This window comes from Protopterus annectens, chromosome 2.part1 (genome assembly GCF_019279795.1).
Source record: "Protopterus annectens isolate FY-2018-M chromosome 2.part1, PAN1.0, whole genome shotgun sequence".
NCBI classification, from domain to species: Eukaryota; Metazoa; Chordata; order Ceratodontiformes; family Protopteridae; genus Protopterus; species Protopterus annectens.
Window position 1 is genome coordinate 1,725,874,039 of NC_056729.1, and position 19,533 is coordinate 1,725,893,571.

Here is a 19,533-nt window from a genome sequence, read left to right on the forward strand (position 1 = left end):
TTTTTGTCAGAGTGCTGCCCAATTTGTTATGCACAAAGGAACTGCAATTTGTTATCCATTTAGATAGTGTCACCTTGATAACTGGTTTACCCGATGTGGGTTCTGTAAATGAAATAAACAGTTGATCTGATTTTCTGATGTGCTTAGTCCTATGTAAGTAAAAACGCAACTGCCTGTGAACATCCAGTAAGTGTAGCTCATATTCACCTTTGTTAGAAAATTTGGGAAGAATACAGGCAAATTAATAGACCGATTAATATTAGATTCTGACACCACCTTTGGAAGGAATGATGCACTGGTGTGTAAAGTCACCCTGTCTCTATGAAAAATCAAATATGGGAGTTGAGGATAATTCTTGGATCTCAGAAATTCTTCTGGCCGAAGTAATGACTACTGAAAATTTGTCTTCTGTGAAAGACATTTAAGGTCACAGGTAGCTGAGAGTTCAAATGGGGGATGAATAAGGTACTACAGCAGTAAATTTAGGTCCCAAGGAAGAGTAAGATCTTTAAAGGGAGGCCTTAAGAGTAGTACGCCTCTTAAAAATGCTTTGCTTAGCTTATGAGATGCTAATGATGAGCCATTTATCCCAACATGGAAATTTGTTATTGCTGCTAACTGGACCTAAGAACTAGCTCCTTCAAAGAAATGTGATAAACAATCCAATATATTATGTATGGGAGCTGTAAAAGATTCATTGTTTTTTTTTTTTTGAGTCCAAAAACAAATCTTTTCCATTTGCTGGAGTATAGTTTCCTGGTGGAAGTTTTATGGAAGACATTAAAATACGATGGACAGGAGAAGAGAGCATTGGTTGTCTGGCTATCAGTGGAATTGGAAAAGCAAGGCAGTCAGCCTGAGGTTTGCCAAATCTGGGTGTAATCATGTCTGTTGGGTGAGACAGAAGGTCTGGAGTTGGAGCCAGAATCCAAGGTGGTTGAATCAGGTAGGCCAAAGAAAGGGAAAACAAATCTGTCAAGGCCAATATGGAGCAATGAGGTTGACTTTGCTCTTCAACCTGGAAGCTTTCTGAAGGAATTTGGGAATTAAGGGAGTGGGCAGATACATGTACAGGAGACCAGGGGGCAGAGCATCCCTCGAAGTTCCCCCTCTGGAAGGATTAGAGCAGATTGGCTGCTGCACTTGTTGTTCAGGGGGGAAGGAAATAGATCACAGCAAGTCTGGCCCCCTTGACAGAATATCATGTCTGCAATGTTCTTTATGAGTTACCATTCGTGGGGTAGAAGAATGTACCTACTCAGTTTGTCTGCTATCACATTGTATTTCCCCAGAATGTGCATTGCTAAGAGACAGCAGTTGGAAGAGATCACCCACTGCCACATAGCTTCTCAACACAATGGGTAGGATTTGGTTCCTCTCCGTTTGTTGATGTACCAGACCACTGACATGTTCATTTGTATTGCAATGGTCCCTAACAGCACTGCTGTCATCTCTAGGACATTTATGTGCAATTTGGCCTCCATGAGGACCAGGTGCCATGGACTGTCTTCCAAAGATAATGCCCCCCCCCCCCCCAACTGGGAAGTGTCTGTGGTCACTATGGCCTTGGGTTAAGGGGGGAATGAATGGCCAGCCTAGAAGAACTTGGTCTGAATGAATCCAGCATTCCAAGTCTGTCTTGCATGCCTGAGTGATTCTTATCTGGTATGACACAGATTTATGAAGAATCGACCACTGGGAAGCTGGCATCCATTGGAGAATTCTCATGTAAATTCTGCCTAATGGTATTGCTGACGCCATCAATCCCAGGTCTTGAAGGATCAGATGGGCTGAAATCATGGCGCTGTGGATTATCTTTTTGACTTGTGACCTTATAGTTTGAACTCTCAATAGTGGCAGAGATGCAATGGTAGTTTTCGTACTGAAAATTGCTCATATAAACTCTAGGCTCTGGGTAGGTTTCATATGAGATTTGCTGTAGTTTATGGTTATCCCCAGAACAGAACAAGTCTAGAGAATCTGGCCCTTTGCCAGTATGATTTGATGCCTGGTCGGAGCGGATTTGAGCCAGTTGTCTAAGTATGGAAACACTCGGAATCCCTGCAGACTGATATGAGCTCCTGCAACTGCTATGCATGTGGTAAACACCCTGGGGGCTGTGGTGAGTCCAAAGTACAGTACTCTGAATTGGTAATGATTGGCTGTCAGCCAGAAGTGTAAATACCTTCTGGATTGTCTGTTCATATTTATATGGCGTCATGAAGATCTATTGAGCATATCCAGTCATCCTTGCCCAAAAAAGGGAGACTGGACTGAACCGTGACCATCCAAAACTTGGTTCTTTGAACTGTCTTGTTTTTTTTGGTGAGATCCAGAATTGTTCTTCAGTCCCCTGTGTTCTTTGGCACTAAAAGGAACCTTGAGTAAGTTCCGGATTCTGTCTGGTCTGACAGGACCTCTTAGATGACTCTTTTTTCTAGCAGCTTTTGTATTTGAATTGCTCTTTACTTCCTCTGACTGGGTGGAACATCAGGGATTTTTCTTGAAGTTGGAGGTGGAAGGGAAAAGGGTATTATATATCCTCTGGAAATAATCCTCTGCACAAGTATTTTTTGTTATATCTAGCCAGGCTCTCTGGTGCAGGGATAATCGTCCCTGACTGCCTCCAGAGGTGGGCAATTGGGCCTCCTTTCAGGGAGCACTGGTAGGGTTTGTCAAAGAATGAATTTCTGGAACCCTGATTCTGTGGGCCACCTCTGCCGCGTGGGTGACGACACCCACTAGAGTACCCTCCTCTGCCTCTGGGGGAACCTCCTCCACATGTGTCCTGGAAAGAACCCTGAGATTTTTTGAACTGCATTTTCTGACCACCTCACTGATTCCTGGAAAAGGTTCATTGAGGGGTTGAAAAATGTATGCCTATGGCAGACAGGGTCTTTCCATCCTTCTCACACCTGGATAGAGTGTCTCTTACCTTGTGGCCAAATAAGGATGTTCTGTCAAAGGAGGCATTATTGAAAGGATTTGAAGGGCTCCACAAACTCACAAAGGCACACCCAGGCATGTGTCCTTATAGAAATGCCTGAACCTGCTGCCCTTGAGGTTCCCTCTGCTATGTTTGAGATAAACCTCATGGATGAACTGGATATGGACTGAAGGGTAGTCAGCTGTGAAGTTACAGAGGCCTGAACTTGCTCCAAAACAGCACCCAAGAGAGTATTTGATAACTCCTTAATCAAATCCCTCTGTAATCTTGTAAAATTTGCCAAGTAGTTGACCAACCTCAGTGTAAAAGTGAAGAGGCATATATAAGGTTCCCAAATCTGTCCAACGCTCATGACTCCATGTTGGGGGGATGGACCATGGAACTTTCTTTAGCTAGTTCCTTCTTTGGCCGCCACAGTGACCATGTCATCAACAGGAACCCCTTTACTCCAGAACTGCCTGTCCACAGATGGTGCCATAATCCTGTGTGGTCCCCAAGGAATGGGTTCTGCGGTGTCTGGATCCTTCCACACCCACCATGAGAATAATTCATTGAGCTCATCAGAGGACAGTGTCACCAAGGAGGTAGAGGGTCCAGTACTAAAAGCCTGCAGGAGAACAGATTCCTCTGATGTAGGGTTACTGTGCATCCAGTCACCTCTCTGCTTAAGCACTTCTAAGATGTTTCTAAAAAAGACATCTTCAGGAGGTGACCATAGGGACCCTTCGCCCTCCTCGAAATCTGTGTCTTTGGTGATAGACTCCTCTGGGGAGTCAACATGATTCCTTTTGCACATTCTCTTCTTAGGGACCTCCTTGGTGTGATGTTTACGGGAGGTATCACAAGATGAAATTACAATTCCCTGGGAGGGAACCTGCAGTAATGGTACTGGCTGCCCCTGTGGATGGAGATGGTGAGGTTCGGAGTGCCAAGAAATGATGGTAGAATATTTAGGATCTGAGAGGGATGGCTTCATCTGTTCTGTTGGAGCAGAAAACACCCAGTTTACAGCTTTGAAGGCAGAGTGGCTTGGAGGAAGGAAAGATGTAAGATCTGAGAAAACAAGCTTCTGAACCATAGTGCCCCCCCCCCCTGCCCTTAGGGCAAACCCTCCAAAGTAGAAGCCGGAGCCGTGCTGTCCAATGCTGAGGCTCCAAGGTGTAAAGACAGCTCCGAAAGCTTCTGAGTCAAATGTAACACTTAAGATCCAAAAGGCAGACTGTGGCTACAGTACTTCCCTGGATCCAACTGGACCGGAGCTCTAAGAGAAATCCTCAGATCCAAGACAGATGGAAATGGATGGCTCAGATCCAAATGCTCTGAAACTGCCAAAGTGGTCAGAGGAGGCATTTGTAAGGGGGTTGTAGATGCTGTGATATCCCGACCCAGATGGGTAGGAGCTGAAGGGATACCAACCTGACCCTGTGCCAGAAGAACCTTCCTCAACACCACTCTCTCCAAATATTCTGATGTCAGGTTCCTAGAAGGGATACCAACCTGACCCTGTGCCAGAAGAACCTTCCTCACCACTATCTCCAAATCTTCTGATGTTAGGCTCCTAGAAGGGATACCAACCTGACCCTGTTCCAGAAGAATCTTCCTCACCACTCTCTCCAAATCTTCTGATGCCAGGCTCCTAGAAGGAATAGCAACCTGACCTAGTTCCAGAAGAACCTTCCTCACCACTCTATCCAAATCTTCTGATGTCAAGCTCCTAGAAGGGATACCAACCTGACCCTGTGCCAGAAGAACCTTCCTTACCATTCTCTCCAATTCTTCTGAAGTCAGGCTCCTAGAAGGGATACCAACCTGACCCTGTGCCAGAAGAACCTTCCTCATCACTCTCTCCAAATCTTCTGATGTCAGGCTCCTAGAAGGGATACCAACCTGACCCTGTCCCAGAAGAACCTTCCTCACCACTCTGTCCAAATCTTCTGATGTCAGGCTCCTAGAAGGGATACCAACCTGACCCTGTGCCAGAAGAACCTTTCTCACCACTCTCTCCAAATCTTCTGATGTCAGGCTCCTAGAAGGGATACCAACCTGACCCTGTGCCAGAAGAACCTTCCTCACCACTCTCTCCAAATCTTCTGATGTCAGGCTCCTAGAAGGGATACCAACCTGACCCTGTGCCAGAAGAACCTTCCTCACCACTCTCTCCAAATCTTGGATGTCAGTCTTCTAGAAGATCAAGTGGAAAGGATAGATGGAGATTTTGGATGCTTCAAGAAGGGACAGGGACAGGATCCATGGAAGGGGAGTACCTTGTTCTAAGTCATGGTTCCAATTTTGTTAGAGTCAGATTTGGCGAAGTCTGATCCAAGGACTTTGACTTCATGGTCTCCAACTTACATGTCACTGGATCCGATATGGTCTGGTCAAGAGATTTGGATGTTGTCAGATCCGAACGTTTGGTCAGATCCTGCAGTTTAGACATTTTTGGATTTGGGGTTGGGATCCAATCAAAGCAGGACCTCTTCCTAGAAGAAACTGAAGCCAAAGAAGAAGACAGCTTCAAGGAAGAAGGTTTCTTTTTGTTTTGTCCTGGTAGGAGAACCCTCTGAAATAGCTTCTCCAAAGGAGAAAGGGAGAAGACCTTTCAAGATAAGTTTCGTTTTGCACTCCACTAAAGCACTGAGATTGAATCCGTGACATATGGAGTAGGTCTCTTCTAAGTGGGGAGGGCCCAGACAATAAATGCTTAAAGTGTGGGTGTCAGAAACGGGCATTTTATGCCCACACTTTATGCATTTTTTAAAACCATCCGGCTTATCTGCATTTTAAGAAAGGGAGACAAGTTATTCTAACTGACAGCAAAGTCAGGCAGGAAAGTTTTTTTTTTTTTTTTTTAAAGAGAAGTAAAAGAAAAAATAAGGCTACCAACAATGATATCAGGAACTACTTTTGTAGAGGAAGAAAAGAAAAGACTAGCAACAGCGATATGAAGAAGTACGATTACAGTAGGAGAGAAAGGAAGATACTAACGCTAGTATCTTCATAGAGTCCTAGATTAGTACTAGGCTAACTGCCCTTGCGAGCCATTTTAAGCCTAGCCAATTATCCCTTGTGAGACTCAAACCCTGCACCTTGCGTTTGTAAGGCAAATGCCTTAACCATTAGGCCACCCTCCCATCTGAGGTGTATGGGAGTACAGCAACATTAAGGCTACAGGTAAGGGATTTATCAGAAAGGAATTCTAGTGCAAAATGTTAAAGGGAATATAAGATTTCAACACTTAACGAAACTAGAGAGAGTTGGACAACCGTGTCTTTTACTTGAAGTGATAAGCAAGATCTGAGGTAACTGAGGTTGGTGCATTGTGGGTAACGGAGAAGCTCGAGAGTTTTTTGGTTGCCACGACCTTTAGCAATGCCCGAGTTGGATTCTGGGAATTGGATCTGCACCCACCAAAGGACAGAATGAAAACTGACAATATCAGATCAGTACATACTGCCTACCTCGACCAGGCCAATGCATTTGATACAGTTTCCCACTCAGGTATTGTAAGTAAACTCACAAAACTGAGCATAAGTCCCTATGTCACCAGATGGATAGCCACTTGGCTCATGGACAGGACACGTGGTTAACGTGGGTGAATCCAGATCCAGCAAGACGCCAATTACTAGTGGTGTGCCACAGAGCTCATTAGTGGGACCACTCCTGTTCGGAATATATTTCTCTGAAGTCAAGGCAAATGTGAAAGGCCTCTGGAAGACAAAATTTGCAGACAACTGCAAGCTGGGGGCAATTACTGAATCAGCCAACAATGTTGGTATCTTCCGGGAGAGTCTAGATCAGACAAATGATTGGTCCCAGAACCATGGCCTAAAACTAAATGCAAAAAATGCATTGCCATACCCACTGGGAAGTCATTTCATTACCCCTGGAAATTACAACTTCAGTAGCACGCCCCTTAGAGCTGACTCAGAGGTGAGAGATGTAGGTACAGAGATAGATAGTAGCCTGAACTTTGACTGCCATGTGTCCACAGTGGTGAGGAAATAAGTAAAAGTACAGAATCTACATCCAAGGAAATTGTAGTCCCACTGTACTCAGCCCTCATTAGACCAATAATTGAGTACAGTGCGCCATTTGGCATGAACTTCACTAGGCACTTACAGCAGTTGGAGCCACCTCAGAGGTTCCTCACAAAGAAAACACAGGGTGTGAACAATATGAACTATGTGAATAGAGTAAAACCCCATCACTTTACTCTGTCTCCTACCAATTATTAAGGGGTGACCTATGCCTGACCTACAAGGCACTCACAAATCTACCTTGATGGAGCTGCTACACATCCACAAGTCAGACAGCATGAGGGTCACCCAATCTAGGGATATAAACTTAGAGACTCAAAGAAAACATGCTGGAGAGACTGATGTGTCTCAGAGATTGCCCCTTCTTTGGAATAGGCTTTTGGGTCAATGGATGAGGAATTGCAGATTCACACCTGGAGTAGTACCTGCAGATTCACACCTGGAGTAGTACCTGCAAACTCACACCTGGAGTAGTACCTATGTACCTTATGGACAGGGGCAATCTGTAAGATGCTCAATGCACAGGCAAAATCCATGCCATCCTCTTGGCCCTAGGTGCCATATATTGAGTAAATTCAGATTATATTTGCTGGGTTTATAAGGGCCCTTAAGTTGTTAGCCCAGTAATCAACTATGAACCTATGTTCCTATGAATGAGTCTGGTTTATGCTAAAAGTTCAAGCTTAGCTGTCATAACTTCATTTTGCCATACTGTGCAACTCTGAACAAGCTGTTTGAATTCACTGTTGTTTCTAATTCAGGCTTGTAACATGTTCCTGGAAGAGTTTATCTTACCCCTTTCTGTACAATAAAAAAATTAAAACAAAACTATCAACTCTCTACTCATTTCATAAGAACATGCCTCACTAAAACCCATTGCATGCCATTTTAAAAATACTGTTCCTATAAATTTGTTAGAATATTAGGAAACAGGTTCCTAATGTGAGATTTTTTTTTTCAGGCACAGTGTTTTTCATCAAAAGGTTTTATAATTTCTAAGGTTTGTATAGAACCAGAAGGCGAATCCACACAGAAGTCGAATTTAGCACTTTTGTCTCTTTATTAGAAACTTCATCAGAATAACCAATGCAAGCAACCCCACCCTTATATACACCCCTCATTACATTAATAATGACATAATTTTATTTAGAAACGTACTACAAGATAAAACCAGATAAGATGGTTAAAATAACTTTTCAAATTGTCTGTTCAACTGTAGAATATTGACAATATAAATTATCTCATTTGTATATATATATATATATATATATATATATATATATATATATATATATATATATATACATATGTGTGTGTGTGTGTGTGTATGTGTGTGTGTGTAAAAACACATCATCATAAATGAAATTCTGTTTTAACCTTAAAATCAAACTGATGGACATGGCACTATTAAGCCCAGGATACTCAGAGGCATTGGCACTCATCTGCCATCTCAGTTCCTTTAGTTCCAAGAAATCATTTAAGGGCCCTCCCCTCTCTCCTGTTGTGACTTGATCTATAATAATAAATCTAATATTATGTCCATCGTGTGTAGCTAAGGCATTTTTCATGTCTTTTTTTCTTGATGTCATAATTGTGTTGGTATATATGAGTTCTAAGTGCGTTGATAGTTTTCCTTATGTAAAAACAGGAACATAGGGCGCACAGCGCTAAAATACACCACAGCCTTGCTACTACATGAATATTTTTTCCACATGATGATGGCAGATGAGAGCCAATGCCTCTGAGTATCCTGGGCTTAATAGTGCCATGTCCATCAGTTCGATTTTAAGGTTAAAAGCAGAATTTCATTTATGATCATGTGTTTTTACATATACATATATATATATATATATATATATATATATATATATATATATACACACACACAAATATGAAGTAATTTATATTGTCAATATTCTACAGTTGAACAGACACTTTGAAAAATTATTTTAACCATTTTATATGTTATTATCTTGTAGTATGTTTCTAAAGGAAATGATGTCATTATTAATTTAATGAGGGTTGTATATAAGACTGGGGTTGCTTACATTGGTTATTCTGATGTTCTGGTCTGTTCTTTTTGGCTTCTGATTATTTGGTATTTTTTTCTTTTCTTGTGGCTTGTTGTTTTTGCCAGAGGAATGGAGACTTCCACCTCCAATGGAGAAATATTGGAACTGTTACAGCAGATAAACTAGCAACTGGCAGTCCATACATCACAAATCAAAGTGTTAATGGACAAACTAGGGACTTCGGCCAATATTTTTGGCGGTCTTGGTTATTCTCTCACCCAGCCTTCACCATCATCCATGCTTGATTCAGCTCCTGGTTTGTCTTTTCAAGATAGACAGATCAGTATGAATTAAAAAAATCCGGAAGTAAGGAATAGTACTGTTTCTCAAAGTGTCAACTGTTGGAAAGAAAATAATTTTTTATTCCAAATGGGGAATACAGTGGACATATCCAATCAGCAGCATGAAATTGCTATCAAGGAGAAGCTTAAATGTTTTGAGAAAGATTTGTTAGCATATAAAAAACTTCAAATGGAGAATGCATATTTGGGAAGAAATATTGAACTACAGCAGGTTCCGAGAGGGCTTAGACTATGGAGGTACCCAAATGGAGCAAGTGAGAACAGTGAAATGTTGGATGAATTACATGCCCTTTTCGACAAGACTGATATAAGACTAATGAAGATCATGATTAAATTCAATGGTGTCAAGTTGAATGACATGGTCAAACATTTGGAAGAGCTCGACAGGTCCATTCAGACTGACTTAGCAGTTTCCCAGTGTCAAGTAATGCTCCAGGGAATTTTACATTCAGTAAATGAACAATGTAACATTGTGTTTGCCCGTAAAACAAATAAAATCAAAAGGGATATTTGTAAATATCAAGGTAAGGCCACTTATCCCTTGTTGCCAGGTCACCAAGGCAACGAGCAACAACGGGTCAATGACCAAGGGTTTAATTCAGCGGAAATTACGCGAAACATCAGGGAGAGCAACGTCCGAGATTGCAGTCTGCCGCCAACATGGCAGAGACAGTTTGGCATTCTGAGAGGCTCTGGGGGAAAGCACAAACCTACAACTACCAGGGCAATAATTACAGGGATTATGGTGCTCAGGGAGCAAAACCAAAAGGTCCAAGGACTCTGAATATATGACATAGTCGTCATGCCGATGTCATTGGGAGGTCCCAACCTGAAGGAAATGTAAGTTTTTGTGGGTTCAATAACAAAGTCATTGCTGGCTTGGGCAGAGCATCTAATTTTAACTTGCAGGTCAATGTTGGTGTGACTGGCATAAGTTTAGTCGAGAATGTGGGTCGTAAATGGAGTGAGACGAGTGTTAATTTGCAATCATCCATTGAAAGCAAGTTTACTGACTTAACTACCGAAGTTGTTTTTGGGACTGAAACTGAAAACGCTGATTGTTTAAGTGACTTTTCATCTTATAGCTTTACCAGACAATTAAATGAGTTAGAATTCAACAATGTTGATGGTATCTTGGATCATGTATGTGTATCGGGCTCAGGGGGCAATATTAATGATCCTATTATTTTAAGTGCAAATAGTAATAGAGTAGAGTCTAGTGTAATGGATGGGCATATTGAATGTAACAGTGGTGCAAGCAGTATATATAGCATTAATAATGGTAATATAATATCAAATGAATTGTCTGTTTTCCAAGAGCTAAGTCCAGGTGTTGAATTGGAAATACTGTTACAGGTTATGAATGATGAAATTGGTTTGGAGCTTGTGATTGTTTGTAATGATAAAAAAGATTTCAAAATTTATAATTATTCATGTATTGATGTAGGTTTCCTCCGGGTGATCCAGTTTCCTCCCACATCCCAAAGACATGCTGTAGGTGGATTGGACACTCTAAATTGGCCCTAGGCATGAGTGCGTGCCTTCTGTGGAAGGTTGGGTGCCAAGCTGGCAACTCAACACCGTAAAACTTCACTGCCAATCATGAGTGGACAGGTGATCTGCTGTGGCGACCCCTAACCGGGAAGAGCCGAAAGAAGAAGAAGAAGAATTCATGTATTGATTTAACTGCTGACCATGCCAATTTATTGGCAAAAGGTTACACCTTTGTCCCTAGCAGAAAAGGAAATGTAAACACATTAGTTGATCTCAAGTGCTATACTAGAAAATTTAATTTGAGAGTTTGGTTTAATTCCAGTGGTGAGTTACACAATGAACGTACAGAAGAGTTAAAGAAACCAAGTGTATTCAGTCCACCCTTAAACAATGTGGTTGGCTTATTTGAAAAAATGTGTGAAAAAGAGATAAGGTACTTTTATGGTGATAGTGTGAGGAGTAATGAGTTGGTGAATTCTGTATAAAAATGTAAATAATGAAGAAGAGGAATTGTTGGTTAGAGTTATAAATAATAAAGATGTACGATTCATGAAACCTGACAAAGGCAACGGCGTTGTAGTCATGAATAAAGGGGACTATTTAAATAGGATGAATGCCCTACTGTTGGATGGTACTTATGAAGAGAGTTCCCTAAATGAAGTCAAAGTTGCTCACCACAAAATAGATTTATTGTTAAGTGACATGTTGTTCCAAGGACAAATTAATGAATCTGAATATTTTTACATGTTAAATGAACATCCCATGGTGCCTAATATATTTGGTATTCCGAAAATCCACAAAAGCCTGAAAAATCCTAAATTCAGACCTATTGTGGACGGAAAAAGATCCAAAACTTGCTTTATCAGTAAATATTTGGATAACAAATTGCAAAGAAGTTTGGAGAAATTTACTTATATTAGTAAAGATTCGTGGCAGTTTTTGGAAAAGTTAAAAGCCATTGAAGTTAGCCCTGATTGAATTTTGGTGACTGTGGATGTACCGAATCTTTTTTCGGTTATACCTCATGAAATAGGATTATCATGGGTTGAACAGCAATTGAATAAGACACACACTTTTGATCAAGATCAGATTAATAAGTTCATCACATTGATGGAGTTAGTTTTAAAGACTAATTATATTTTTTTCGAGGGCCAGTATTATAGACAGATGAAGGGTGTAGCAGTGGGGGCAGCATGTGCCCCCATTTTTGCGAATATGGTCATGTCATTTTGGGAACAGGAATTCCTAATGAAAAGTTCTTATGAAACTGACATAGTGCATTATACTAGATTCCTGGATGACCTGTTTCTTATTTGGAGAGGAACTGAGCAAAGATTAGTAGAACTTTTAGAATATATAAATAAGTCAGTTGAATTTTTTAAATTTACTTATGAGTATAATAAGGTAAAAATCACCTGTCTGGACATTGACCTATGCATTGACACAAGCAACAAAAAGTTTATCACTAATATCTACAGAAAATATACCTTTTCCAATTCATATTTGGATTATACCAGCTGGCACCCGCCACCATCAAAAGAAATCTGTAGTCAAGGGTCAATTGTTGCAGACATCCAAAATGGTCAACCAATATGAAGATTTTATATGCGAGTTGGATTTCATTTTGCAGATGTTTAGGCAGAGGGGTTACCCAAATAACATGTTGTCAGCTATATCCAAAGAGGTTTTAAATAAGCGGAATATGGAAATGTATAAGCCCATTTTGGATTATGCAAACAATGTTTATTCAGGGGGAGCAGTTTCAATGGTGGGCCGCACAGACAATGCCAATATATGTATGAGTTTAATAATAACATACAACAGTGAAGCCAGTATTATAACTAATATTATTCAAAGAAATTGGGAGATATTACAATTTGATGAGAATATTGCACAGAAGTTGGGCAGAACTCCCAAAATAGTATATAGGTTCATAGGTTAGTACTAAGCTAACTGCTCTTGCGAGCCATTTTAAGCCTAGCCAATTATCCCTTGTGAGACTCAAACCCTGCACCTTGTGTTTGTGAGGCAAACACCTTAACCATTAAGCCACCCTCCCAACCCAAAGACAGATCTTTCAAGACCATTTTAGAAAGGAGGGTTGAGAAGGTAGCAGTTAACAGAGCCATGGATAATTTCAAGTGCAATTGCTGTATGTACTGTTCATTCATTTTGGAAACTGGGAAAGATTTTAAGTTAAATGGAAGAACAATATGCATAAAAGGACATTTTAACTGTAATTCCACCAATGTGACATATATGGCTAAATGTCAGGACTGCCCCGTATTTTATATTGGGAAAGCCTGTAGGAAATTTAAAGTGAGGATAGGTGAACATCTAGGTGACATAAGGAATAACAGAATCACAAGTCCAGTGTACAGTCATATACATACAAATGCAGGACATAAGTTTAAATTTATGGTGGTGCAACAGCTGCAAAAAGATGTGCAGGGAAGAATAAGAGATGTGCATCTAGATATTATGGAATTAAAATGGCGACTGTTTTTAAATCCTTCCCATTACCCTGGAATAAATCAAATGATCGCTATTTCTAGTATTTTAAAGTTGCATAATATTTTGAAGTAAATGAGGGACATATAAATTATGTTGGTAACCCAACATTATATATTTTTTATATATTAGTTATATATAAAAACAATGAAGTTTCCATGTTTAAGTTTTTAATTACAATTTGTGAATGTGTTTTGTCTGTTTTAAATGTATTTGTAAATGTATTACTTGATGTATTTTTTGATGGTTTTAATAATTAGTGACTTAATTGTTTAATTAGGGTGGAGTATAAAAAGAGCTGGGTGTTTGTTTTACATTGTTCTGAGGAAGTCCCTTTAGTGGGGAAGAAAGCGCTCAACATATTGGAATAAATTGTGGTTCACAAGGTGGTTGGTCTGTTATTTTTGGCTTCTGATTAGGTGGGGTAGGGAAGAAAGAGGTAATTGGGAACTCAATCCATAAGAGAAACCTTGATGAGTGGATGGGAAATAGAAAGTTCACCCAGGGGATCACTCCAGTGGCTCTACTTGATAGAGGCACCAGGAACTAATGGCGGCATGATGCCAGGGCACTTCTATGGTCTATGCTTGTAAAGGCTCCAGGGCCATTAGCCTAGTACACACCTATGAACCTATGAACATACTTTTTGGGAGTGTAATGTGTTTGCAGACTTTAAATATTCCCTGCAGACTACTCCATCAGAAATACTGGGTGAGCAAATTGGTATAACTAAGGAAATTATGTCTGAGCTGTGATACAGAATCTGAATTGCCTAGACATATTAAAGCCTTGCTGAGTTTAATTCTAGTGGCTGAAAAAATATAGTTACTAGAAAATGGAAACCAAAGTCTAAACTTACCATACTAGGAATACTGAAACCATGCTAGGAATATTGAATATACTAACAGAGGTAAAAGAACTGGAAGTGGAATCTTTAGAAAAGGGTAGGAGCAAATTACTTATAAAAAAGTGGGAAATGTGGGAACAATACATGCAGAATAATGTTTTGGAAGAGGAATGTGGTTTAAGGGAAGGAAGGAATTGAATAAACTATGGAATGTTTGACTGACTGACAATGAAGGTTCGACTATCAGCTCAGGCAACTAACTGAATGGCATGGAGGGAATGGGCATTACCGTTCTTGGGGGAAAGGTGGACCTGTGTGCACCCCAGTGATAATCCTTGATGTAGGCTGGAGACATCACTATTAGGAGGACTGCCCAAGGGGGGGGGGGTAGAGTGGAGACATAACTGAGCTGCTGAGGTGACAGGGTGAAATGCCACACATCCCCAGTGCACTCCTGTCTCCTGGACTATACCATGAGAACTGTGAGGGAGGGGGAGGGGAGAAGTTGGGTCACTCAAAAACAAAAATAAACCCCATTGTGGATGTTGATGGCCAGATCCCCAAGATATGCTTAAGTTCCACTTCAGCTGCATCCCTATCGGATGAGTCCGGGGGGGTTGAATGGATGTGAGGCACTGGGTAGGTTGCTGTAAGATGATACACAATGGAGGAAAAAGCCCCCCCCCAAAAAAAAAAATACAAAGAGGTATATTATAAAGCTAGAAATATATTTCCATCTGGGGTTTGTTTTCTTGGAAGAAGTGATGCATTCCAGGAAGCTGCCTATGATAAAGGGGTTGGGAACATGGATTAAGCACCAAAGAGCCATAATAAAAGTTGCGGAATGTTAGTCTGCATTTGTTGTGGAAGGAAACAGAAGTGGGCAAACCCGCATGAACTCAGATGATTTATATTTGCTCTCAGGCTTTGCATTTCTGGATCTATTATCTTAGGGAAGCTACCTTGCTGTTTACATTTAACACTGATCAGGACAGTCAGTAGGAAAGAATTCCAGGCAAAAAGTAAGCCAATATCACTATCTGCTTCTCCACTTCATCAAAAAAAGAAAACAATAACCACAGTCCTGGTGATGGAAAAACCTTCAAATTCAGAAGTAAAGATGTTGGAATTTGGAACCGAGAACCATTTCATGGTAAGTCCTTAGCATGTTTTATTATAGAAATATGAAGTCTGTTAACAAGTACAGAGGTGTGTCAATGTTTTGTTAACTTCAAAAATAAGCTGCCTCTTTCACACGACCAAATGCTGAGCCTAGCTGGTGATATACTCGCAGGTAATAGATATAAATGAGACTTGTGAGGCTGTATTCATAGCCCAGTAACTATGTGGTGCTGTTCACTACAGGGATGCCCGGATCTCAGTACTGGCAAGAGATGTTCCTGGTGCATTTCTGCTGCAGGATATTTCAGCACATCAGGATCACTGGTCGTTGACGGTGAGAATTCCACCTGAACATGTCACTTACGAGATATTCAGAAATGAGCACGGCAGATATAGCAGGAAGGTAAGTACAGTGCTTAGCTCATAAGTCACGAACTATGAGGTGCTGTGCTGAGAGAAACTTATTTTGTATCTCATATATACTGTCACACATTCATGGTGTTAATAACCCACTTAATCGTAGCCCGTTGTTACACATACTGGGCCCCTCCTCACACATTATTCTGTTACTGCTTACAAGAGTATATTCAAACTCTGTTGCTTTATAGGCTGCTGCTTAAGAAGTTCATTCACATTTTAAAATACACAGACAAACTTCTGCAAGGCAGTTTGGAGGCAAACAGAACTAGAAGAGCTGAGAAACAAAGAAATAATTATTTTTGCCACAAAATTAAATAAGTGCTTTAAAAATGCTCAAAAACAGTAGTGATCATTGTATAAAGCAAGAACAAGTGCAGTAAATCAAGAAAGTATTCTTATCTTAGCTTGGTTGTGTGCAGATGAAGTTGAAACTATTGAAAAGCATTACAGAACTGTTTGTAAGACAGCAGTAAATTGCTGTTTCCTGACACCTAATAACCACAACCTTTCAAATTACCCTGAGTTTCACAGTTGTCCCTGATTTTGACTCAGATTTTGGCTCTGTCTCTTCTAAAAACTGGTGACTTTTGGATAAAATGTGGGAAATTTCAATGAATAATAATGACAATAGCCAGTTATAGACATCTTTTACTTCAGAAAATGTATATTAATTCTTATTCTGTGAATGTATCAGGTTAACAGTACTAATATTTTAAAGGTGTCCCTGATTTTCCCTGGTTATTTTTGGATGTATTCCTGATTTGTTGAGAGCTATGAACACCATTGCCCTCCATAAGTTTATACTTAGACTGGAAAACCAATCAAAAATGTACTTTAATGTAAGAAAAGTTGTAGTAGCAAGAGAAATAGTGAAAAGTTACAGGAAAAAGCAGAGGATCTAAAATGAGGACTTCCCACTACAATACGCAACATTTATTAATAAGAACTGATGAAGTGTAATGTTTTTAGACAGAAGTGCTAAACTTGTTAATGAACATTGCTTCTTGCAGCTGGAAGTGTTCTTTTGGTTCACACTTTCACTGTTTGTAACTTCTTTTTGATGTTTAAAATGGAGGATCTATTAGCTATATGAACAACACTGAAAGTCATTGGTGGCTGATGACTTTAATTTATTTATTTATTTATTTCACATTTGTTAGCTGGGTTAGTCTGAGTTTGCAAACAAGCCCATTTTTAGTGGAGACCAGAGGGAAAAAAAACCAGCAAACATAAGTAAAGATAAAGTGACAACATACAAATATTAAATAACAATCACAACACAAAATAATTGTAAAAAGAAAAGGTTCTTAACTATTTTCATTGCATTGATAGTAAGCAACACATTTTCAGTGGAGACCCAAGGGGAAAGAGCCCCAGCAAACATAAGCAAAGATGTTAAGCAACCCATTTTCAGTGGAGACCCAAGGGGAAAGAGCCCCAGCAAACATAAGCAAAGATAAACATACAGGACAAAAAGTATTAAAAATAACACTGCAAATACAAAATTAATTATAAAGAGAAAAACAAAAGAAAAAAATGATGAACATTAAGGGTTGCACTGACAGTAGTGGACTAAAATTTACTACATATGAGAGTAAAAAACAAAACGATAATTGTTGTTCAAAAGAAGGACAATGTATAGACATTGATAGGAAGTGGGGGGATAAATAGTGTGGAGAATGGGAGGGGGGAGAGAAAGGAGGCTATAGTAGGGCTATAGTAGTAGAGCTGAGGGTTTAGGAGGTTAGTTCAAGCAGAAGTTACTAACAAAGAAAGAATGTTAGGCGATGCAACAGGTTATACAGTGGGAGAGACTAAGACTACGTGTGGTCAATGCAACGGCATAATTTCAAGTTTAGTAGGTGGGATTTAAGCTCCTTTTTAAAACAAGGAAAGGAAAGGTTAGATCTAATATGGAGAGGGAGTTTGTTCCAATTTAGTGAGACAGAGTGTTTGTAAAGTAGTTTGTCAGTATTCGTTTTGGTTTTAAAAACTGAGAGAAGATGCTGATCAGCACTCCGGAGAGGCCGGGGGGGGGGGGGGTAGGGAGTAACATGGGTGGCAAGAGCAGGGCAGGCAGAGGGGTTGTTGGGTATGGAAAAGGTAGTTTGGAGTTGCAATTGTAGGAGAAGGTGTGGAAATTCCAGCCACTGAAATTTGTTTAGTGAGAGGCAGTGATGTGAAGAGAGTGGTGGGTTTAGAATAAATCTGGCAATTTTGTTGTACTTTTGTTCCAGTTTCTACATTGAGGTAGTTTGGATATTGGTAAGGATGGGGGAAGCATATAGAAGACTGGGTAAAAGAAATGCCTGTGCAAGAGTGCGTTTAGTGGCAGTAGTGAGGAATTTTTTGTTCCTATAAATTAGTCCAGGTTTTTGGTGGGTTGACTTCAAATCAAGGAGGCTGCTGGAAGCAATTGTATAGGTGGGGACAACTACAATGGGGTGGTGTTTTATTACAGCAGGTCAATAATTGGTGCCTGTGATCAAATAATGGATGGGGTCCTTCACTTTCATCCATTGACTGCCTCACTATATACCTTCTTATTATAGCCACTGTACTAATAATGTACACCTTAGATGTCTAGCCACAATGAACAAGGCCAGCCTTGGGTAACATGGAGCCTTAAACAAAGGACTCCATGTAACTCTGTTATTGACTAGTCTCCCCTGCACTTAGGTTCATAGATGTTTACTAGGCTAACAACCACAAGGGTCTTTTTAAGCCTAGCCATGCATCCCAAATCTCTGACAAGGTTTAATACCCTTTATAAGTATAAGCAGGGGCTTGGGAAGTGAAACATTTACAAGCAGGGTCCTGGGAGGTGAAACATTTACAGGCTGCCTGTTTGAGACATAGGTGCCAAACCAGGGATGAATTTCCTGTGCCCCATCCAATTGCCAAGTTGCACTTGAATTGGGTTAGGGAGAAACTCTGCTTAACATGGATGGGAGCCTATTCCAGAGAAGGGGTAGTCTCTGGGATACATACCTGTGTCTCCAGCAGATCCTGTTTATATCACAGGCAAGGTTTAAGTCTGTAGAACAGGTAATTCTGGTGCTGTTTGTTTTGTGGATATGTAGGATGCCCAGAAGGGTGGGGTCTGACAATGCCATGTATGCCAGGCATATATCTCCCTTCAGCAGCCTATAAGAATACAGAATACAGGGATATGGCCTTAAGGCAGTCTGCAAGGAACGTCTTACTTACACCATATATACTTTTAGTGAGGGACATCTGTGAATGTTCCAATTGTTGGATATGCCTAGTTAGGTACATACCAGAGGGGGCATTGTACTCTATGACAGGTCTGATGAATGCCGAATACAGTGGAACAATGGCTTCCTTGGACCTAGATACTATACCTTTCTTTATAATGTTCACAACATAGAATGGTTTCCTCACTACTGTCGACATGTGATGGTCAAAGCTAGGTTACTGTCTATCCATGTCCCCAAGTCCTTGTCTACTAGGACAACTTTTAGGTGTGTGTTGTCAATATGATAGTTAACAGGGGTGGATAACTTCCCATGGAATACTTATATGCATTTCTTAGCATTTACTTTTAGTCCATTTCCCAGTGCACTCCTGGTTGTCCCCTCATCCTGGCCCCACACCATCCACACAAATTACTTCTTTCTTGCATTTTTCATACTTTATTTTACTTTGATCCTCCATGCTTGAAACACTGTGTAACTTGCCAAGATGCTAGTGTAATTTAAGTCTGAAGGAAGTAACTCAATTAAGCTAGGGGTCTGGGGGGCCCTAGGCCTCCACAAGT

The 19,533-nt window shown here is 40.4% G+C and overlaps 1 protein-coding gene across 2 annotated transcripts in view; it reads left to right on the forward strand.

Annotated features, from left to right (window-relative positions):
* SH2D5 (SH2 domain containing 5) overlaps positions 1-19,533 on the forward strand; it is a 260,846-nt gene that overhangs the window by 215,120 nt on the left and 26,193 nt on the right. For both annotated transcript variants that reach the window (XM_044063177.1, XM_044063176.1), the window contains one exon: positions 15,576-15,735. In XM_044063177.1, the coding sequence (XP_043919112.1) occupies positions 15,576-15,735 (160 nt within the window). The remainder of the gene's footprint in view (positions 1-15,575; positions 15,736-19,533) is intronic.